Source organism: Catharus ustulatus, chromosome 24, assembly GCF_009819885.2.
Source record: "Catharus ustulatus isolate bCatUst1 chromosome 24, bCatUst1.pri.v2, whole genome shotgun sequence".
In the NCBI taxonomy this organism is placed as follows: Eukaryota; Metazoa; Chordata; class Aves; order Passeriformes; family Turdidae; genus Catharus; species Catharus ustulatus.
The window spans coordinates 419,577-443,615 of record NC_046244.1 but is presented as its reverse complement, the minus strand read 5'-3'; the positions used below and the strand labels follow the sequence as shown (position 1 = coordinate 443,615).

Below are 24,039 nucleotides of genomic sequence, written 5' to 3'. Positions count from 1 at the left end.
CACACTTTCTCTGGGTTTTTAATTACACAAACCATCTACATCCTCTGCATGTACATAATAAACATTACATCCATTAAAAATATGTCTCAATATGAGCTTCATCTCCTCAAATCAGCTGTGTGCTCACCTCAGCCCAAGAAAAACTGGCTCAGAAAACAAAACGGGTACAAAACCAGCCTAAGACACATCATTCCATGGTTCATCCCCTGAGCTGAGCCAGACCAGACTGAGCAGCAGCTCTGGGTCTCTCTGCAATAACAGTTTAATGGACTGAGCTGTGGGAAAAAACCCCAAAAACTCCTTCTCATCCAGAAAATTGTGATGTGGTAGAATCCCAATTGGTTCACACTAAGACATGAATTGAGATCAGCAGAGAAGCTCCCGTTAGGTCTAAATTTGGCTCACCAAGCTCTAAAAAGCCTTTTTCTCAAAATAGAGTCTCTGGTTGTTTCAAACAAGAGTTTCAGAGTGGTTTCCTACCCCATCTCCCATCCTCTTCACTAAAAAACAGCTAAACTCTTGTCCTTCTAGTTAAACAAACAAGAAAAAAATCCATTCAAATTTGTGTCTGGCCTTGCCTTGGAAAGTTCCAGCTCTGGGAGCAAATGTTTCCAAAGTTAGGGATGATGGGGAAACACTTCCAATGGACTTTGTTCAGAAGTTTTAATTAAACTATGAGTAACAGTTCAGCTTCAATAAAAATACATAATAAAATGTCTACCCCATTAAGAAAGATTCTCTCAGTCTTTACAGAAATAATCAACCCCAAAGACGGGACAGAGACTCTGGAATTGCTCCCTCACTCCATGTCCTGCCATGCTCCAGCTTGAGGGTAAGAACCAGCAGAGCACCAAAATGTTGGCTTTTACAGTGCTCAAAAAGCCCAAAACAGCACTCAGGCCTCGTCCAGCCTGACCTCAGCTTGGAAGTCAGACCTGGTTTTCTTCTCAAAGCACATGGAGAAACTGAAACCCATGCTGGTGCCGGCACTCACAGCACGGGGTGTTTAGCCTGGGCCTGATGATAAACCTCATTGTTTTGATCAATGCTCACAGAACAGTCTGGGAAATTCCTTCCCCTTAAGGCTCAGGATTGATCTGCTGTGATCCCAGAGACCCAGAGAGTGGAGAGGGAACTCCCTGCCCGGGGCAGCTGAACACAATTAGCTACATTTGTTTCCAGAACTGAGTCCCACTGATTCCTGGCAAAACCCTCCAAGCCTGACTTTTGTGAAGGACCAGCAGACTGTTTGTGCCAAGAGAAGCTCTTGGAGAGCGCAATGGTCTGTGCTACAGATACAGCTGCTGGAAAATGGGGAGGAGGATACAGGAGCACTGCAGCTGCAGAACAGCTACCACATCCCAGCACAACTGGAGGCAATGATGACAAAACACAGGCACCCCCGAGGCTCAGGTGGGGGTTTGGACAGGTTAATGGGCATGTTTTAGATTTAACCTGAACAGCACATTTCACGATGGCTTCTGTAGGAAACATAAACCTTCAACTGGAAATATGAATGTTTAGGGAACTGCGAAGAAAGAGGGACATTCAACTTGGAAAAAGTAAATGTTGAGCATTTCTGGACTGTGTGTTTGGATAAAATCTTTGGAAATAACAACTAGAGAACACTGCTGAAAATGATACAGAATCTATTACAGAGCAGGGAGCAAGGCCAGGTCATGACAAAACATCCACAGAGGAGTGGATGACTTCCTCATGCCATATGGAAATTCCTGAAGAAAAAACAAATCTTCAAATAAAAATACTCCACACCCTTTTTTCCAGCCCTGCCCAGAGAGCCTCATCCCTCACTCCCATTCGTGCCCCACCTTTGCCTTCTCAAAGTCCAGGTCCTTGCCAATGGTCGTGAGCAGGCGGCAAAGGCACTCGAGGGACTCCTCGTCATGGTTTTTCAGCAGCTTCACCACGCAGTCGTGCATGATGGCCTCCGTCAGCATCTTCAGCTTGAAAAGTTCGCCGATGAATTTTATATTCCCAATGGATCTCCGCCGGGCTTTGTCCTTGGCCTCTTCCAGCTCATCGTGGAGCCGCGTCTTCTCCTCTGGCTGTAAAACAGGAAAACAGCTCTGCAAAACCATGTTCCCAGTGCACAGAACTCTTTGAAAGATCCAGTTTTATGTCCACAGACATGTTCTCTCTTTTTCTCCTAAAGCCCAGAAAAATTCTGGGATGAACCCACTGGCAAGGCAAGTATTTTTTATTATCCTCAGGCAAATCCCTCCAAATCAACTGCCATCTCAAAAGGAAATACATTTCTGAGGGCGATCTGAGAACTTACGGAGAAAAACAACACTTACAGTGGTGGCAGCTTCGAGTTCTTTCTGCTTCTTTTCAAACACATCATCATCAGCCTTGTCCTTTTCAAATTCCTTCTGGCAGCGATTTAACAGCAACTTACGGAAATTTACTGTGCTCCCAGGTTTGTCTGCCATGGGCACTTTCAGCTGGAGTGAGAAGGAAGAAAAACATCAGCAGAAATAGGGATAAACTCCACAGAGGAAGGGTCATCTATAACAATTTATTTTCCTCTTCATGTTGAACCGTGCAGCTCCACAAGGCTGTGACAGTAAAGACTCACATCAGGATTTCCAGAGGAGTTTTACATTGTAGATGCAAAGTCACACTCCAAACTTGGCTGACACCACCTCCGCCCGGGGGATGAATTACATTTCCATCCATAGGATTCCTTAAAAACACCCCCTGCTTAAAAACTCCTCTTATGTGCTGAAGGCTTAAGCCATATTCCTTCACTGCATGTCATGAAGGGCCTGGGGGTTCTTTTGTCCCAAATTCACTATCTGAGAATGATCTGTGCAAAGCCTGACTCATCTTGGGCTCCCTTGGAACTGACAGACACAGAGGAATAGTGAGGTCCTGGAACAGGGTGTCCAGAGCAGCCGTGGTTGCCCCATCCCAGAAGTTTCCAACACCAGGTTGGGTGGGGTTGGGAGCAGCCTGGGATAGTGGAAGGTGTTCCTGCCTACGTCAGTGGGTGGAATGAGAAGAATTTTAAGTTCCCTTTCCCACCTATACTATTCCATGCTTCTGTGATTCCATGAACTTCCCAAATACAACTCATCTTGTGACCAGGTGGAGCAAGGAGTCCAAGCAAATCCCTCTGCCTCTGGCATGGCCAACAAAGCAATACTCCACATTATAGTAATTTCATGACTATAAGGCGCACCGGATTATAAGGCACACTTTCGGGTGTCGGCAAATTTCTGAACTTTTGCCGATACATAAGGCGCACCGCAATATAAGGCGCACTTTTTTTTTTGCAGTGAGGATCCACCACTGGCTCCCTCCGTGCGGTTGCTGGCTGAAGTCCCGCCTCCACCCGGCAGCCGCGGCTCTGCGGGCCCGCCTGCACCCGGCAGCTGTGGCACTGCGGGCCCCCAGGCTCACCTGCACTCAGCAGCCACAGCGCTGCGGGCCCCCAGGCTCACCTACACCCAGCAGCCACGGGCCCCCGGGCTCGCCTGTACCTGGCAGAAGTGGCCCCGCAGGCCCCCGGGCTTGCCTGCACCCGGCAGCCACGGGCCCCTGGGCTTTCCTGCACCCGGCAGCCGCAGCGCTGTGGGCCCCCAGGCTCGCCTGTACCTGGTAGCCACAGGCCCCCGGCCCTACCCCACGCCGGCAGCCACAGGCCCCGGGCCCTGCCTCCACCCAGCAGCCGCAGCCCTGCGGCCCCGCCTCCACCTGGCAGCCGTGGTCCTGCCGGCTCCCACCGCGGCTCGCGGCTCACGCTTCCGGGTAAGCAAATTTCTGAACTCTGTCCATATATAAGGCGCACCGGACTATAAGGTGCACTTCTGGGTTTGGGCCAAAATTTTAGTCAAAAGGGTGCGCCTTATAGTCGTGAAATTACTGTAATTACTCTTACTTACACTCAGAAACTGATAATTAACTCTGCTCTCTGCAGTTTCTGTCACTGCCTGGGCAGGGGAGTTCCTGTGCCGGCAGCTCTTACCGTCACTAGGCACCGGCACATGTTGGCGTATGCCACAGAGAAGCTGGGCTCATCAATGGCCTTCTCGAAGACCAGGTCGATAACTCCCTTCAGCCTCTCCTCCGTGTCCACTGTCAGGTCTGTCACCTGCTTCATGAGCTGGTTGAACATCTGGGGCGTCAGCTTGTTCAAGATGCTCCGTACTTTGCGGAACAGCTCCTGAATGACAGAAACATCACAAGTTCAGGCACAAGTGGTGCAGGGGGCTTTCAGGAATGAGCCAGGATGCTTCCCACAGGGGAATGGAGACATCCTGTAGGAATGTCTGGGAAGCTGAGGGACACACCACACGTTTCTGCACAGCCCAACCCCAGTTCTCACTTGGCTATCAAAGACCAAGACTACAGGGCAGGAGTTTTGGAAACATCCAACAGAGGCACAAAGCCCTTCCTGTCAGAAATACGCTCCTTTATATCAGTTTACCATGAAATATAAATTAACAGGGAATGGCCTCTGTCTCCTTCAGCCAGAGGTAACCAACCTCTCCTATAATTCACTTCAAGGCACCTTATCTTTCCCTATCCAGGATGATAATGAGGTCAACAATGTCACTATTAGCTCCAAGAACAGAATTCCAGCGTCCTTCAATCCCAACTTATCCTACAAATTACAAGCTTGACCACCAGACAAACACCTCCTTCCAGAGCGAGTGCCCCATGAAGGAGTGGAGGGGGAGAAAGACAGAGAGAGTTTCAGATGGCACCATGGGGTTGGGCAGGACCAAGTGAGGGATTTCACAGAAGAACCTCAGTCTTGCTGAGGATTAAGGGCAGAAATATGGTTTAAAAGATGAAAACCAAGTTCTGTGCTGTATGAATGTAGGGCTCTTTGCTTTAAAACAGAGACAGAAATATTCCAGTAAAACAGCAGTGGGAAAGAAATCCTGGAAGAGATACAGGAGGTTGTCTGGTGTTCTCTGCTTAATATACAGGACTGGCATTTAAAAGCCAGGTCAAGAATAAACACAAAAAATACCATCAAGATAGAGGAAAGCTGGGATTGCAACTGCAATTCATTGCCCTTTCTCATTGTCTGATACAAGAGGGAAGGCAAATTACCATTATCTAGTGCAGCTGCTGCACCCTCAGACCTGCTTATGCTCTCACCTGGGTTTTGACATTTTCTGGGTCCTCCGTTTGGTTCTCCCTCTTCAGGCTCGGCTTCCAGGCATTCTCTGCCTTCTTCAGGTGCACATCCTCCTTCACACACACAGTGATGATCTTCCTGGGCTCCCTCCTCTGGCCCGGCTGAGATCTCCTCGGTCCAACATTCAACAACTAGGACAAAAACATTCCTTGTTATATCCCACTTTAGGCTCACGCTGGATAACACGCTCTGGGGCAAATGCCAACATCCACTGACAGCACCGCTGGCCACCAGCATGTCCTGCTGGGACATGAGGAGTCCCTCCAACTCAGTACTGCTCCAGGTTGCTCACAGGGAATGTGAAGACACCAAACACATTTCTCTGAGCAGCTTTTCCCAACAGAAAGATGGGATGACTCTGCCTACACAACCTAGCGGCACTCCAGGTGCTGCTACAGGGAGCAGAACTGACCCTGACTGGCCAAAGGTGCCTCTGCGGAAACTGCATAACTGAGACATCACAGCAAGGTGTAGAAGAATTCAGCCCTTACAGGTGTATTTCAAACATGCCATCCCAAGCACTTAGACAATGATAAATTAGCAGCTCTGCCAGAAATGTTTTACTGGAGATTGCTTCCAACAAAGCCAATTTGAGATTGGATTTACATAAAACACAGTGAAGGAGTATCACTGCAGCTCCTGTACTCTAAAAATAAAGATCCTAACAAATACGGGACAAACTCTGGGTTTCACAGCAGAAAGGGAATCAGGGAGCTTTGGAACTGCCTAAGCACCTCTGCAATCCTGTGTAATGTAATGCTCTTCCCAAACAGGCACAAAACCTGCCACACCTGGGGAGTTTTTCACCAGATGTACAAGTGGTAGGGCACAAGACACCCCCAAACCTCCTCTTCATCATTTGAGAGCTTCTGATTAAGGACTATAGGTACCAGGTGCTGTTGGGAGGTTGCTCTTCCCCCTACGCTCTTTCATATTTCTGAACTCATTTATCACAAATGGCCAACCTCAAGGTACAAATTAACACAGCAAAACCCCATTATCAAACCTGGTACTTCCCACAGCAGTAATTAATCTGCTCAGCAGCCACTCATCGAAGATGGGCTGTTTCAAAGACAGCTTTGTTCAACAAAGGGATTTTCAACGAGCACCAAAAAGGCTAAACCACTGCAGTTACTTGAAGAGCTTCAATGAATAGGAGGAAAGGGCTCCTGGCTGGTGCCTCTTATGTCATACATCAGCCACAAACCTGGGTTTGTGTTACTGAAAGGCAAAATCCTTCTTAAAGGCAGGAGGGAGTTCAACCACTTGCCTTTGACAAAGTAAATGTGTGCAAATGAACAGGAACACCAGCAGTGCTGGAGCTCTTGTTTGGGCCTCATTATGGGAAAACAGCAACAGAGAAAGATGTTGTCAGAAGGCAATGACCTTATGCCACAGCCTGCTCCATGTGCCCAGAGATGCCTGGGAGAGGGTTTTGAGGGGCAGGGTGTCACTGGGCTCCTCTCAGCTTGCAAAGACCCCTGTTCACACCCCCTGCCACACACAGAAATAGCCCAGCAGATTACTCAAACTGCAAGGGGCACAAGCCCCATGAATGCTGTAATTCACAGAATCATTTACCTTGGAAAAGATCTCCAAGATCATTAAGTCCAACCACACCAGCTGATCACTCCTCAGGAGTCAACAGTGGAACAGGGAGCCTTCAGGGTGTTTTTGTGTGTCAGACACCTTCCTAAAGCAGACTCTGAACACTCCCTATGTCCCCTCTCTGCTCCCACCCTGAATCCTGACTGACACTGGTCTAGCACAGCAAGGCTTGACGGCAGCCCTGCCTTCACACACCACCTCCGGTGTTACACAGTTCTGCTGCCCAGGTTCTGAACATTCTGCAAAGGTGGAGAGAAGAGACTTCCCTCCAGCTGAAAAAAACAGGCAGTGATGTAACAGAAAACTGACTAGCCCCAGCCATGTGTGCCAGAGCTCACCAAACACCTCCTGCCTGTGGACAGCTCTGTAATCAGAGCCAGGCTGGAGTGTGCACAGAAAACCCAAACCTTTGAGCTCATTCTGCCCAGAACAGGGGCAAAGCCAAGGAGATGCGACCTGCAGCCAGCCCATCTCCTGCACAGAGGCACCTCTGCTCTGAAGGACCTCCCAAACACGCCAGGCTGGACCGCGCGGGACGGAGTCGCAGAGGTCGATGCTTCCTCGGCACGGGTCCATGCAAACGTTCCTTGTTAGCAAACACCCACACCTGAAGGAGGTGACTCCCCTGGAAAACTGAGGGATGCATGGAGCACCAGTGTGTCATGTGTCACCTCCTCACATCTGGCTGCCTTTGAGCCCAGACCTTTCAGGCATCAACACAACAAAGACTTTCTTTGAGACTGTATAATTTTAATATCTGTGAACAAACTCAATTCCAACTGTGTGATTAGGTTTTCAATCAGTGAACAGAAGCCTCCTTTGAAGATGCAATAAAATAATAGACGGATCTAACTTTTAACCGAAATGATCTAAGGGTCTGGGGTTTTTGGCTCCAGATTTATACAGCAAGTTAAAGACGTGTCTGAGCTCAGGCCTGGCTTCCCGTAAATAATGATGGTTCTGGAGCATGGGGAAATTACCAGGAGCTCCTGCATTAATCCGAACGACCTCTCTTCCCGCAGAAGACGCAGAAAACAAAAGCAGGAAGACACGAGTACAAGACTCCTGCAGAGGAGCCAAGGACTCAGCATAGACTGACCTGGTGCTTCCACTCAGGCAAGTCATGGAAATACTTTAGAAACCATCCAAGGAATTAAGGAAGTACTTCTCCCTCTATTAAGAGGCTTTGAATGCAGACAGTGAAATTGATCTTCGATGGTGGGAGAGGTTGGTGGGAGAGGTTGTGCTGTCCAGTGATCTCAGTGTGATCTCAGTGTCCATCACCTCTCGGGAAGGACAAAGCAAATGCATCCTGTGCAGGGACAGGCCTGTCTGCTCCAGCCCCACATCTCTGAGTTTGCATCTCCTCACCTGCCACGTTCACCTAACTCTGCCTACACCAAAGAGCCTTCCCAGCTGCATTCTGCTCCTGTGCAACTCCATCCCGGTGCCATCTGAGGCAACATTGGTTAGTGCCAGAAATAGTCATAAAACACGTTCAAGCAAAGAGGGAAACAAAGACAAAAGCCAAAGAAGCTAAACAAAAGACTCAATGTGCCGGAAGCAGTTAGCGCTGAGCTGCTCGACATTATTTGGGGCAAGGAAGAGGCAGTGGTTTGATGGTTCATGACATGGCCTGTGCAGAGGTGGGATGGCTGAGGGTAGGCAGCGCACACGCAGGGGTTGCCATGCGGCATGAGAGGTGAACGTCTGGCATTGCTGGGCTCAGAACGTTCTGATCCTACAACCGCCGGTGTCGAGGACAGGCTGATTAAACCACATCACCTTTCAGCCCTCCTCCAGAACAAGGCAAGGAGACGCTCTGCTCCGCAAAGGCGCAAATGTAAGATGTATGTTATGTGCTGAATGCTCCAAATGAACGGGGTAAGCGGGACTTACCTTTTCTCCCCCTTTCCACAGGTCTGCAAAGTGCAGACCCTCGCAGATCCCGCTCAGGCCAACGTCCCAGCATGCCCTCAGCTGGTGATGTCCCACCCACCACTGAAGACTGCCTAGAGGGGTACAATGCAAGTCTTGTTTCGGTTTTTTTTAAACAAGGTTGCACCTTTTTGTAAAGTTTTCTGACAGTCGTTCTTTATCAACAGTGGGTGTTGGGGAAAAAAGGCAACTCTACAAAAAGGTGCAAAGTCTGGGGGGAGAAGGGGGGATTTGGCTTACCCCTATCGGCAGGTTCCTCAATGGTGGGTGAGGCGAGACCAAGAGAGGGCATGCTGGGGGCCCGCACCGAGCCAGGGAGGGCAATCCAGGGGTGCTCTGCACTTTGCAGGCCTGTGGAGAGACAAAGAGTGACAGGCGTGTTAACCAGACGCTGCAGGGCTTGGGACACTCAGCACGTGACAGGAGAGGAGGCACCACAGCACAGCCTGCACGTTCCAACGTGGGAAGCATTGGAGACCTCACGAGGTTTTGTGGACTAGGTGGTGCTCCAGGAGAAACTGTGGCACCAAGGCAACTCCAAGATACAGATGTGCACCTCGGAACTGAGGCACTGGCCACAAGGCTGCTCCCAAAGTAGAAATATTACATTGACCCAAAATTGCTGGGTTTGACTCCTGGAAACCTGCACACTTGGAAATTGGAGTGATTCAGGGAACTCTTCTGGAACCAGCAGGTTTGAAAGCTCCACGATGGCTGTGTCGTTAGACACATCCAGATGGACACAGTAGAAGCAGCTCAATAGCTGAAAACCAGTGATTGCCCCTAATGGCAGCAGTGTCCTCCTCCAGTGGCACTGACAGGGTAGCATGTGCAGAGGGCACCTGTGCCCCAGGAAAAGACATGGAATGAGTGAAGAACTCAGACAGGGATTTCAGAGTGTGGGCAAAGCCAGACACAGGCAGAAGAAGGGAAAGTGAAACAAAAGCAGCGGAAAAGGTGGGAAAACAAGGAATGAAGTAACCAAAGCAACATGTAGAAGCACGGAGAAAGCAGGAACACACAGGTTCTGCTGTATTTTGTTTGTTAGTAAAATCTCTTTGCTCTGTTGGTGTGCTCTGCAAGCACAGGCTGATGCGCTGATGCTGGGTTTGTTGTACGACGAACGCACGACCGCACACGCGACTGCCGGGTCCTGGTGTGGAAACAATTCCACCCTCTCACATAGGCAACTGGAAGGAGATCAAACCCTTCCCAAACAATACCTAGTCGTGACAAACATCCACAACCGTTTTCTATTTCCCTACATTTTGTCAGCCAAGCAAACATCACCCCTGTGTTCATCTTGACAAAACCAGAACCACCGGTGCATTGGAAGAGGCTCAAAAGCCTGAGGAGGGACTTCATCAGTGTTAAGGCCATTTTTTAAATGAGCAAGTTGGGGTAAACTCACACTTCCAGACACGTTTCTTCCCCCAGGGGCTTGCCTCCCAAAATCAGCAAAGGCGGGCGTGAAGTCGGGGCCTCGTGGCAGGATCCGGGGGTCCAGAGTCCTCAGCGGCAATTTTGGCTGATTGACCTGTGCCGTGAGCAGAGCACACAAACAGGGCTGCTCAGGGGTGCTGAGCTACCAGAGGTCATGCAACCTACAGACAATACCTGCTAAACCATAATAGTCATATTTAACATATTTAACATCCCAAATAAAGCTTTTAACAAACTGCTCAAGTTTTAGGCATCCACACTTACGCTAAAAATAAGCATTTAATTTAAAATACATCTTGTTCAGGAAACTATTGAGGAAACAGGTGGAGTTCAGAAACATTTCAAAGATTATGGAGGATAAATCATGGTAACATGGGCCTGGTTCAGGAGTATGAAACTGCCATCTTTCCTCAAAGCAATGGCTCCTGTGCCAACATGAGAGATGGGCAACTGAGCCCAGGAACCTCACACAGAACAGTGAGAAGCAATCATGGGAAAGTAGAAGGTAGATGAAATAATTTTGGGAAATAAAGCTGTGTTTTAAAATTTGCCTGGGTATGAAACTCAGAGCGGAAATGTTTCTGCACTCAAGGATCACCCACATCCCTGAGTCTCAAGACTGAGTCTCTTGCGGTTCCATCAAAGCCAAGGAAGTCCCCAGTTCTCAGTGAGAGCAGAACAAGATCTTGCAGCACTCAGAAATTCCTAGTGTTTCACTAAGTCCAGACCGCCAGCAGAGACTATCAGCTCTGAGACGAGGCTGGAGACCAATCCCCAAACTGTCGGAGAATGGAGTTATTAAAGATCTTTTATTAGATCAGCTTATAAATAGTGAAGAAACTGCTTCAGATCAAAAAACAGTTTACCCAAAAGCTTCTCTTTGCTTTTTAATTGATCTAATAGATCAATTAATTAATCTAATAGAAGCCACTGCCTCTCCACTGCCTGGATCCTCAGCTCTTCATGGCCAGGTCATTTCAAATTTTAATAACAACCTGGTATAATTTAATCTAGATAAAAACCATTAAAAATGCTTCAGTTTTTAATAATCTGTGCATATTCATCAGGCAACAACACCTCTATTTGTAGAATTTTGTGATGAGGCCAACTAGTCCCATTTCCCACCAAAAACCGACATAAAAATGGTTCAGGAATGAGGCATTAGGGATCTTTATTTACATCCAAACCCTGCACATACCTGTTTGATGGGCTCTCCTCTCACCTTGTCGAGCACCACGTCGCTGATGGGGGGCAGCCCCTCGGGCTTCTGGATACAAGCAGGCATGAACTGGATATCCAGCAGGAATTCCCGGTCATATTGCTTCTTCCCCTCCGGGTCCAGGGGCTTCCACTGCTCTATAGGGAGAGAAGTCCCTGAGAGTCACAGGAAACAAATCCTCTGCTCACCCAGATGTGATTCTGGTACATCCAAAGGGAAGAGCCCGGGAAATTTCAATTTAATTTAATTTTCATTTTGAAGGGAGAGAGGAAGGCAACATACATAGCATTAAAGGGACATAAATAATGGGGAATTTAGAGCCAGGTCCAGAGCAACCACACCCAGACCTGGTCACTAATTCCAGTTCTAACCCAGGTATCTAATTTTGACTTGCACTGTCCTGTGGGATATAGTGGAATGGGGACAAAGAGAGCAGAGCATGGAACAAGAAAACCCTTTGAAAATGTGAAACCATGGAACTATGAACAACCCAGGCTGGAGACAGCAAGCAGAAACAAGAGAAGCCACAACTACAGGCCATGATCTGGGAATTACAACTTTCCATCTATTTTTCATAGGGGTGTTTTGGGTGTGGAGGACTCTGCCTGGTGCAAATGTGCCTACAGCCTACTTTAAAGTGGCCTACAGCCACTTTAGCATAAAGAAAGTCAGCGTCTGGTGGCCTGGAAATTGGATTTTTGGCACTGGCCACAAAGTTTGTTTGAAACTAGGGAAGAAAACATGTTTTATCTGAAGGAAAACATCTGTATGAGATGCTGCCTTTGGATCTCCCTCATGCCAGACTGTATTACTCAGCATTCGTCAGCCCCGCAGGTATTTATTATTCCTTTATTTCCCTCCCTGGCACCCAGTTTTGGATCTCTGGGATCTCACCATCTGCACCTCCATAGAGGCCACAAGCAGGGACTTACTCCAACAATCTGTTTTAATGACTGGGAATGAAAATACACAGAAGTAAGTGCAAACTTTAGCTCTTCATGTAGTTTTATTTTCAGGATACAGGGGTGCAGAAATGTTTTGGCTGGATCCTGGCTGGAATTCCTGGCCTGCCCACTGTACCTGTCCTTTATCATGGAAAAACTCCAACACAACCCAAGCAGTTAATGTGAAGCTTCCTTCTCCTGGAAAGCTCTCAATGAGCTGTTTTAATGTAAGGAGCAGCTGGGCAGCATCACCAGAAGGATTCTCAATGCAGGGAGAGGCAGGGATCAAACACACAATTCCTCCAAAAGGCAGAAATTCCCCTTTCTGAAAAGAGTAGAGCCGAAATCGTGGACTGTTGGACAAGTCCGATGTATGCTGCTTTCCCAGGGATGAATTCAACCCTTCCAGCTGAGTGAAAGGACATCTCCACTTAACTCGGATTCTTCTGACTGCATCAGCTGATGAATTATGGATTAACTTCAGGAAGTGCCTGGCTAGTGAACTGGTCACATACCCTGAGTGTGATGAGCTATCAAGAGCTCTCTGTGTTTCCCCCCCAGCGATATGACTGTGCTGAATTAATAAAACCAAAGCAATTGAGGTCCTTGTCAGAACAAAGTGGTGCAGAAATAACAACTGTAGTGAGGTCCCTTAATGGTAGTGCTCCTGGTCCACCAGGTTCTCCAGGTCTTTCCTTATTATTATTATACTCTTTAATTTCTGTGCTCCTAAAGAAATGACTATTTTATTTGGAGGAAGTTTCACTTGAATAAGAAGTTGCTTAAAAACTGGGAGCAACTGAGAAGTTAGTCTCAAGTTCTCTGTAAATAAAGTGGATTAATTAAGCTTCAGGTCTATGAATTACAACATCTTCATAAATAACAAAAAGTTAGGTCTTCATAAATAACAAAAGTACTCCACAGATATTCTATACTCTAATCAATGGGACCGAGACAAGCAGAGTCTGGATTGAAAATCACGAATTGTTTATTTTCCCTACTTTTCTAGAAATCAAAAGATCCATGCAACTGTTTAGCCAGGAAATTAAATCTTCATGAACATACATATTTGTATTTAGGACCCAATGAACACTTTCATTTCTTATTTAACCACCTCTTATTTTGGAGGTGTATTGGTTTATGTGGAATTTCTTGGATGGTTTCCAGTTGTCGATCACACAGGAATCAACTCTGCCATTTCCACTGTGCTGCAGCCAGTATCCAAATGCACAAAAATTTCAAGGAATTAGGGATTTTCTCTTGACCCTGATCAGCAAGACAATTTTGCCTCTTGCCCCCCTGGAATATCTCTTGGTGCCCGCTGGATTGCAGATCTCGGCAGAGTTGCGCATGGTGAAAACTGAATCCCCTTCCAGCCCCCACGGGAACAGCCAGAGGGTGACACATGGGGTGTCAGCAGCCCTTACAGGAGGGAGGTAGAGAGCAGAGTGGAGCAGGACTTACCTGGTTTGTACTGGTACACAGGCCCCTCTCCAGAGCTCTCCGTGCAGCCTGAGTTGGCGTCGGTGCCTTCGCCCTCTGAGACGCTCTCGGCTCCGTTTCGCACCAGCTCTGTCTCCTGCTCCCCATTCTCCTCCACGGGTTTCACTGCCTTGAGCTCTAAGGGCTCCCTCTCCGCTTGAAGCCCATGGCTCATTTTCTCCTGGTCAGATTCAAGTACTTTGTCTCCTGAAGGTTCCTCCTCCTCCTTCGGCTGGAGCACAGACAGAGACAGAGTTTTCATTAGAAACACTCTGACAAATTCAGAGCATGTGAAATGGCTCTTCACGGATTCACATGGCATTTTTGGGAGCAGCAGGAATGCAGATGCATCTTACACAGGGGTATGGAACACCACACTGAGCCACTGGGTGATTTACCATCTCATTCCCACAGATAACCCACTGATAATTAATGGTGCAACTGGAAAGACCCAGCATTGCCCACGAAATCCCCACAGGACTGGATGGAATGAACTGTCAAGCCATGAGCAATCCCAACCTGGAAGGACAACTCTGCTTTCCTCTTCTCCTACCATCCATGACAAAGGGATGGTAAAAGGCATGTGGTGCTTTTTTTGGGGGATTCTTCCTTTAAATGCCTGCCAACTGGAGCAGATCCCACTAAGGAAGGCAATGTAAGATCCAGCCACAATTCCAGCATCTTGGATTCAGGAAAAAGTATTAATAGTATCCCTGGCTGTTAATTTTAGAGCTCTCCAAGAACACAGCCTGATTGTGCATTCAGACAAAGAGGTGTTGGAATGTGCTTCTCCCAGGAGAAATCCCAGCACATCTTAGCACTGAACAAAGGAATAACTTTATTGAGGATGCTCTGCAGAAGGCTCCCGATCCTTTTGCCTCCCTGATGGCACCACATCCTAAAACGCTTCTTGCAGATTTTTCAAGGGAATTCTCTGAAGAATTCCTCAGCGGAACTGCCAGGTGGTGCAGGAGACATGACTCCTTCAGGGGAGGATGAGGAAACTGTGGAGGATGAACCTGCTGGTGCAGCCCCAGTGACACCCTTTGCACACCTGTTCTGCATCACATCTGGCCAACCTCAGCTTTTATCCACACACCATGCAGTCAATTTTTACATTTTAACTCTCTTGCTTCCTTTTTGATTAATTCTAACCCCATACTAACCCAGGATATTAAGCACAGCTCCTTGCTGCAATATCCCTACCAGAACAGTGAGGGAGGTTTTCTTTACTCATCTAATCACTCTTGAGGTGGTTTTGCCTGAAAACTTCAGCATTTTCCTTTATCAGCTTCTCCATCAGTTGGTCATCAGGAAAAGTATCCTTTGCCATTATATCCCTGCACAGAAGAACCTGCCAAACGTCAGGACGGTGGCCTGTGACCAAAATGGGGCAGTGCTGAGGGATTCAAACCCACTTTTCCCTCACCCTTCACTGAAAGGGGTTCCTCAGTGCTGGGAGGCTGGTAGAAGTTTAGTGGAACCTTCTAGTGGAAGGTGTCCCTTGCCATGGTTGTCTTTAAGGGCCCTTCCAACCCAAACCAGTCTGTGTCTATATTAGTCATTAAATTAGGCAAACCCAAAGGAAAAATTGAAGAGCTTTAAAAGGGATCAATCAGACTGACACCTGATCTAAAGGATGCTGAGGAATAGCAGAGTTCCTCCTCAAAACTCTGCCCCGGATCCTGTGAGACAACAATGAGAGGAAGCAGTGTCTCTAAAGTACAATTTCAAGAGAGGAACACCATCTTTAAATTTGGGTAAAGCAGGACTTTGGTTCCCTCTCACCTCTGTTTCTGCCTCTGTCACCTCCTCAGTGGCTTGGGTCCGGTCTTTTGGTTTCTTCCAGGTCTTTGGTGCAGTTACAGCAGTTTGGGCTGCAATGTAAATGCGCATCTGTTACAACACTGAATGACATGGAGCTCATGTCACCATGGGTGAGGTGATGAGCTTCCCTCTCAGGGGCTGGTCTGAGGCACAGGAAAACGAAGCAGTTCAGCCTTGTGGAGGATCCAGCTTGATTTAACTTTGGCTTTCAATGCAGCAACAACAATCATTAGAATGACATTAAAACACAGGAACTGTTTTACAGGTTGCTCATTCAAGCTCCAAATGGCACTTGGGGTAGCAAGGAGGTCACTGCCAACAGCACAAGGATCACATAGGGGGAAAAAAAACCTTCAGGAAGTCAAGTTTTTGGAAAGATCAGGTAGGTGCTGGCAGAGAGAGAAGGTTGTTCTCAACATATTTTTCTGAAGAATTCCAACATCATTATAATATTAACCATAAGCAAACCCAAATTTTCAAAACTCCTTCAACCCTGCAGCATTGCTCCAAGCTGGATTTATATTTCAATTTAAAAGCAGGTTCATATCTCCACCATTAATGATCTCACTGTCCAACTGAGTCAAAGGAAACACCACGAATATTCCCAAGATCAGCGCTGATTTACTCCAATCATGTTTTCCCCTAAAGGATAGAAGAAACCACACAATATATTAAGAGGCGACAAACCCATTAATCTGATCTGCTCCTAATTTGTGGCAACTGCTCTCAGCTTAAATTCAGATCCCAGGCACACATGCCCAGTTAACAGAGTGCAAATGGGACTGGTTTTGTGACTGAAGTTTACTGCAAACAGATTTCCAGCTCTGGCCTTTGGTTTCCAGCAGATACTGTGGGAAAACCCAGTATGCACTTCCTTTATCACAATAAAATACAATTTTGAAAGCTTCTTCACTACAGATAAATACAAAGAGTTCATAGAAGCTGACTCCGTTCCTAAAGGCATGGAGCAAATGGGATTTGTTGTGTTCCCACTGCCCCAAAGGATACATATGAGCTTCCATGGCCTCTCCAGGGTGTTTCCCTGTTTGGAGGGTGACCATGGACCTGCAGACACCCCACAGATTGCTATGGGAATCACCACATCCAGGCCCCAGCCCAAAGAGCAACAGGAGCTACCAGCAGTGATGGAAGACTTTTACCTTCAGGCTGAACACCCCAAAAGCAAAGTTAATTAAAAAGGAAAGACTTATTTAAATATTCAAACATCATCTCTTGTTCACAGAACCAATGGCTGGAAAAATCACCCATATCTCCCAAACTCTAAGTCCTGCACTTCCCATCTACTGCATCTCCCTCGGGCAGGGCAGAGCCTCAGCACAAATCCCAAATGTCCTGGGGACAACTGTGAGCATTTCTGGTCTTCTTTTCAATTTTCCTGTCCCCAAGTTGGGCAACTTCATGTGCTCTCCAACAGTTTAATTCCTGCCCAAATGCAGGTTTCATTTTTGCCGCTATTCACACTTCCAGACCCTGTTTTCAGCTCATTTCAGTCCTTTGGAGAAGGAACACCAGAAACCCAACCAACACTCCGAGCTCTTATCACGGCTTACGAAGCCAGAGGAGATAACAGGAGTGATAACACAGATTTACTTTAGGACTGGAAAGAGGAACAAACCCTTAATTCCAGACTATCCCGGACACCACTCCCAGAGATAACCCCTGCAGGGATTCTGCTCAGCAGGCCCAACACTCCCTCAGCTCATTTCTTCAGCTCTGTCACGTTCCCTGGTGGAACATCTTCCCACAGGATTTACCCACGTGCGAGCTCACAGCCCTCTGATGGGACATGAGGCCTCTTCTTTCTGATGTGGTGCCAATTGTGAAGCCCAAATTAATAGCAGTTCTTATATTTTTATTTTATTATCCAACATGCCATGAAAGACCAAAGCAAAGGTTCACCATCGCCTTCCAGCTCATAAGAAAATATATTCCAGTGGTTATGGCAGCAAATCAAGAAAAAAGGCGACACCTGATTTATGTTTCAGCCTCTCCAGGTTTTGGTGCTGGACAAACTTCTCCAAGATATTTCCAATTACAGCCTAAGTTGCTCATTACAGCCTCCTCAGCTCAGAAACTCCAGGACTCACCATAGTTGAGTTACTTAATACAGAAATATTTCTCATAAATGAGCTCTGCAAGAGACAGCCCTTTGAATTCCATGCGTATTAAGCTTTCAGCTTCCTGTATTCCAAGGAGTTCTGTCTGGGACACATGTCAGTCTCTTGTTTTTCTCTCTGTTTCTTGTAATAGCCATGATAGAATGGTGACATCAAAGGCCTCGGATCTCTGGTAGCACCTTCTGCAGAAATTCCACTCTACCAACAAAACTTGTCCTGTTTTGGAAAGTGCTGGTCCCTGTGTAGCCACAGAAACCCCAGAATTTAATAAAAAGCAACAATTGTTGATGACTTTTAGCCAGGATGATATTTTTAGTGCAGATTGGAGCACCCAGGTCCTCTTGATAATCTATTTTGCTCCTTGTAGAGCAGATGAGTAGGAATTACTTACTTTAAAAAGCATGTGCCCTTGCCCTTTGCAGACAACAGCTCTGCCTGTCCTAAAAACTGCTAAAACTGTCCTAAAAATTCTTGAGGAGGCAGGAACACAACTCGTGCCCTGAGAACAGGGGGAACGTGTCCCCTTTGGACAGAAGCTCAGGTCAGGAACATGGTCAGCAGCAAGAAACCACCCCTGGCTACAACACCCTGCACTGCTCAGTGGTTTAATGTTCTGAAACCAAATCTTCCCCATTTCATCAGGACGCACAACCAGTGATGCTGACGAGCAGGGAATGATGATCCTGTGACTCACAGACACAGAGACTGAACCATTAAAGCTGCCAACTTTGCTGTCAGGGTGTTCAGAGTAGGCAGAATTCAGTGCAAAATACAACGAGGGTACTCCAGGAGAATCCCTTGACCTTGGAAATCTGGTAGAGAGCTAATGCAAATGGAGAAGGAGGAGTGGAGGTTCCCCTGGATCCCCACAGGATCAACTCAGCTCTGGCCTCTCCCTGCAAACACTGACATTTTGTCGAGCTGTAAAAAAAGAACTGCTGCAGGATAAAGATGTTTAAGGGTCTGAATATATTTTCTTTCTCACCACAAAGCTCGACAGAGAAAAAAATCCAAGTCTGGTTTCTCTGACTGTTGGACAGAAGGTGTATGCTATAAAATACTGCAGGAACAGGCAAATCCCTTTGCTCATCTCCAAAAAGCTGCCACCCCCAGCACAAAATACAGGGTCCACCCAGGAGACTCAGCAGTGCTGCCCCAGCAGCTTAGGGAGGAGGGAATGAAGGTCTCATTCTCAAAATCAGGCAGGCCAGGTTATAGCTATGAAAAGGACAAGCAGGAGGAACTGCTGCAGGAATGAGATTATCCCAAGAGGTCCCAGCACTGTTCTCCAGCCAGCCTAGCTTGGCTCCCTTTAAAGGAAAAGCAGGGGGACAATTTGTGGCCAAGCTGCTCTGTAATAAAAACACCATTCTGCTGAAAACCCCAAAGAAATATTGCTCAAAGTCACAGAGCTCACAGCTACCAGTACATACTCAAGAAGTTTCCCTTATCCCAGGTTTAATCCTAACTCCAGAGATCATTAAAAAAATCTCTTGGCCTTTAGTCCAAGAAAAACACAACAATATAACCCTTCCTCCTTGCTCCTGAAGGTCAGCATCTGGATTTTCCAATGTATATGGCAGACATGCTGTTCCTCGTTCCTGAATTAGCAGGCAGCCTCAGATGATGTTATTTCAATCTCTCTTCCTCTCTCCAACAAAGAACTGGAAAATTATTGCTAAAAAGAAGGCTGGCAGAGAAATGCAATAGATCGGGATCATTAAATCAGGGGTAAAGCACAAAAAACCACTTGGAGAGCTTTGTGCTGTCTTTGAAGCCCTGAGCTTTTAATAGAAATCTGAGTTTCAAGTAATCTTTTACATGACTTGAGAACTCCTTGTTTCCATGTTGCCAAAGCCAATGGCTTGGCTAATGTGTGCTCTGGAGCATAATGACATTACAGCATTAAAATTAATCTTCTGCATAATTAAAAGTCCAAACACTGTAAGTGAATTTTTTAAAAATTTGAACTACAGGCCATTACAAAGCCAGCAACAACAGTGCAAGCTGGAATCTGCCTGTGCAAAGCCTTATTTACAGAGCCCAATTTCTCCTCTCCTCTGTAAGGAAATTAATTTGGGTTATGAAGTAGCTCAGATCGAAAGAACAAGTGCCAGAGCAGTGAAATGACCCGAGTGGAATAAAAATAGAAGAAGATTAACAGGGAAAAATCCTCACGGTCAGTGTAGTAAAGGGATCTTTCTTCTCATCTGTAGATATTGGATTTTAAAATCAGCATATTGAGCATCATGCAAACATGGAACAGGGCCAACCTCAGCCTTTCAGCGCATTTAAGAGCAGAGCATGAGATTTCTGAGTCCATTTTCCATCTATCAAAGAAAAACTACAAGAAACCCCCCATACAAAATGTGACTTTAGCAAAATGAAACCAACAAGATCCAAATCACAACTGACTGTTTGTCCCTTTGTCCAACCTTCACCAAGTTTCAAGAACTGAAATAACTGCAGAACAGGGCCTAGAAAATGTGACACATGAAATGCTTTAACACTGCTGGGTGTGAATTTAGTCCCCCTTACACCCCTCCAGTAGTAAATACAAGGAACTGATCATTTAACTTCTTTTTTCACAATCTGATCTCCAGGAAGTCCTGCAAAAAAAGCCATTTTCCAGTTTCCATAAGAAACACAGAGTATTGAAACCACAGAGCCAAACCAGAGATGTGGCAGGGCTGAAACCAAAGGCAGACAACACCACCTGGAGAAATTGGCTGGATTTTAAAAGGCAGCTGCAGAAATTGCGATTTTAGTGAATTTTAAACTGTAATCCACAGAATTTAAAATTGTAAATTATACATTTTGCTTACATGTGACTTTTGCAAACAAAAAGCATAAGCATCACTAATGAAGGCTGGGCAGGTAGAGGTGTGTGACACTGAGGTGACAATGGGGTGTGACCCTGGTATGATTCTGGTTGTCAGTTGTTTGGGTGAGTGACAATGGTCCATTTTACTTTCCCATATCTGGGAACACTGTGACACAATTTTAAAGCTGGAGAAGACCCCACTCCAGCAGTTCTGGAAACTGCTGGCTCAGAGGCTTTATCTCAGGAGTTTCAGGGTCCCAAATCCAGAGCCACAGGCCCTTGGACCGATCACTCACCTTGGAGGGAACAGAAGCTGTGGCCGCCCGGTCCCTGGAAGTGGCCAAGCCAGGTTGGACACTGGGGCTTGGAGCAACCTGGCATAGTGGAAGGTGACCCTGCCCATGGCAGGGAGCGGGACTGGATGGGATTTAATTCCCTCCAATCCAAACCACAATCAAAGCAGCCACACAGCATCTCCAGGCCTTTTTCTTTTGTAGATAGAAACAGAAACATTTGTTGGAAGAAGGCAAAAGCCTCTTTCCTTCATCCTGCAGTTCACCACATGAACCCACAAAGCCCAGCACTTACCTGGGATAGGAGTCTTGCTCAAGTTCACACTCAGAGCCTCCTGGCTCTCCTCCAATTGCCCATCTGCTTCTGTCTCTTCCTTCTTTTCAGTATCTTTTACTTCTTTGCTAAGAGTAGTTCTTGTGCTCTCCTCTCCTTCTAAATCTCCCTGGACAACAGGGAGGGCACTCGGAGATGGGAGAGGAGATGGAGAAGGTGTTGTAGTGGTACCAGCAGCGATAGAAAGCGGCGGGGCCGGGGGTGGCGGGGTGGGTGGCGGGGTGGGAGGAGGAGAGGGAGCAGCCAGAGGAGCACTGGAAAGTGATGGAGTGCTCTCCACCCCCGCTGGGGGTGCCTCGGTGGGCTCCAACTCCACAGTCAACACTGCAGCTTCTGCCTGGGCCACCTCTGCCACAGGCTCGGCCCCCGCAGCCCTGGTACTGCTCGTGTCGTCGCTGAGCCCGGGCCCGGCCGTCACAGTCACCGGGGCGTCACCGGGGGATGCTACTGCACTGCTGGGCTCCGTGCACACCTCGGCTCCGGGCTCCTCCGCAGCAGGAGGGGCCGCTGGCTCTGGGCAGCCTGTGGCACTGGGTGTAGGCATTGCCTCCTCTCGGGAGGAGGCCAGTTCACATTTGTCCTCCGGCTCAGCCGCGGGCAGGGCTTTGTTGGACACGGTGACAGCAGTGGCAGCGGCGGCGGCGACAGCTGCGACAGGAGTGGCCAGGGCCGGCGACAGAGCACGAGGAAGTTCTGGTGGGGTTTCCACTGAGATGGGAGCCTCGCTCATCTGCCCAGTTTGATCGTTCTTCTCCCCAGTAGGTTCTGGTCTGAGGACTGGAGAAGGTGGTTTTAATACTGGATCCGGTTTTGGCTTCTCTTCTAGGAAAGGAGAAAAAATGCATTATCAACAGCAAGGCAACTCCCTGTTCTTGCCTGGTGCCTTGGCTCCCTTGGTTCCCATTCCTGCATTCTGCAAGGAACTCTGAGGAAGACACCAGAGGCCCCTGCACCTCATTGGGAATCCACATTTCAAAATACAACCTCTGTCATCCTGAGAAGAGACATGTCTGGAGAGACTCATTGCAGCCTTACAATGCCTAAAGGGGGCTTGTAAAACAAGGAGAGCAACTTTTTACATGGACAAAAGCTTGCAGGACAAGGGGGGACAGGTTAAACTGAAAGAGATATTTAGATGAGATATTTGGAAGAAATATATCAACACACCCCCCAAAATCTTGTGCAGAAAGAAGTTCCTGAACTTACCCCATGATTAGCAACAGTCTTGGTGATCCCATCCCTGCCATGACCATCACACAGCTCTGCTGCAACTCTGCTGCAGCTCTGCTGCTTCCCACTTCTTTTCTATAAAATTATGAGCCACTATGGTTTAGGATCTTGCAGGAACACTAAACTCCTTCAGGACACTGCTAGACCAGCAAAAATAATTCTGGAAAAGCCAGAGGCACCAACCTGCTCTTCAGATTAGGAAATCAAAGGCCCCAGCCAACCCCAAATCATCAAAATTCAGGTAGAACTGAACAGGTTTGGCTCTGCTGGAATTCCATTTGGGGCTAATTCAACAGCTCAGCTGAAGGGAAAGGGTTGTTGAAGGAGAACCAAAGGGTTTTTGAAGGAGAACCCACTTGAAACTGCCTGGGGCATCCAATCCCACCTTTAGGAATAGCTGGAGTAAAAGTGAACTCTGCTTGCAGCCGTCAGCAGCCCCAGCAGCATTACAGAGTCCCATGGCCAAAGCAGTAGTTTATCAAGCTAATGAGGCACCCAGGGACATGGCTTTGGAGGAGGCTGACAAGTGAGGAAAGAGATAGGAAAGAGTATCCCAACAGCTGATTTTGATTCTGGAGGCTCCGTGGAAGAAAAAGGATGCGGGAACTGGTTTGGAAAAAGAAAACACGTCACCTCTGATTTCTGAAACATGCTCTGCAGGAACTCCTGGAGCATTCCTGACATTTACAGCTCACTATAAACAACTGCCTGGATATTCTCTCCCTGAGTCAAAGGAGAATGCACAAAAAGACTCCAACCAAATGCATTTGCAAGTGTTAAGAAAATAATTCTGAGAGATACAACCAGCACAAATCCACAGCTGTGTTTGAAACCAGAGGTTTAACTCCCTTCCTTCAAACCACATCTTGTCTGGCCAATGTTCTTATCATGGATACAGGCTGTGTGTGCAAAATCCCAGAAAAAAGTGATTTGAGGAGGGATTTCAGAGAATGAGGAGCAGATCTGGCTAACGAGAAGCAAATTTGGACTTGGACCCCCATCCCAGAGAGCAAATCTCCAAGTCCTGGCAGAGGAGTACTCATCCCTGCCAACTGTTACAGAGTCACGTGAACAACTCACAGCTGGGGAGGGAAAACAAAAATCAACACAATTCATCCCAACTGGATCAAATCCATCTTCCTAAATATGCTGAGATAATTCCTCCATATTTAGTATTTACAGGAAGCACTAGCTGCTCCAGGGGAAATATCAAGAGATATTTTTAAAAATTTCCTGATAAGTACAATTTTTGCGAAATGATTCCTTAAAGATTCTTTCATACACCCAGTGGGACAGACTCTGATGCCTCCTTCATGGAAAAGCCATTACTGGGCTGCTGGGTGGTCCCAGTGGCACAGACTGGCCAGGGCACGAGGAAGATTTTACTGGACACAGGAATTTGTTCCTGCTCTGTGGCGTTTATCTGACAATAACTGCTGGGCTCACTGCCATTTTTCCATCTTTTGTCCTGATGCAAACACTCACGAGGCAGCACCGGGACTGACTCAGTGTCAGCAGAGGGGCTTTGGAGCTTTCCAAACTCCGGGGTCTGACATTAATCTGCTTTCCATAAACTATGCTGC

General features: G+C 47.3%; 1 protein-coding gene across 26 annotated transcripts in view; it reads right to left on the bottom strand.

Annotated features, from left to right (window-relative positions):
* Positions 1–24,039, bottom strand: part of EIF4G3 (eukaryotic translation initiation factor 4 gamma 3) — a 143,055-nt gene that overhangs the window by 21,985 nt on the left and 97,031 nt on the right. For all 26 annotated transcript variants that reach the window (XM_033079774.2, XM_033079779.2, XM_033079780.1 and 23 more), the window contains 10 exons: positions 21,188–22,048; positions 15,599–15,687; positions 13,793–14,042; positions 11,364–11,521; positions 10,134–10,259; positions 8,963–9,073; positions 5,137–5,307; positions 3,992–4,189; positions 2,319–2,465; positions 1,830–2,066 (listed from right to left, as the gene is read on the bottom strand). In XM_033079774.2, the coding sequence (XP_032935665.1) occupies positions 1,830–2,066; positions 2,319–2,465; positions 3,992–4,189; positions 5,137–5,307; positions 8,963–9,073; positions 10,134–10,259; positions 11,364–11,521; positions 13,793–14,042; positions 15,599–15,687; positions 21,188–22,048 (2,348 nt within the window). The remainder of the gene's footprint in view (positions 1–1,829; positions 2,067–2,318; positions 2,466–3,991; positions 4,190–5,136; positions 5,308–8,962; positions 9,074–10,133; positions 10,260–11,363; positions 11,522–13,792; positions 14,043–15,598; positions 15,688–21,187; positions 22,049–24,039) is intronic.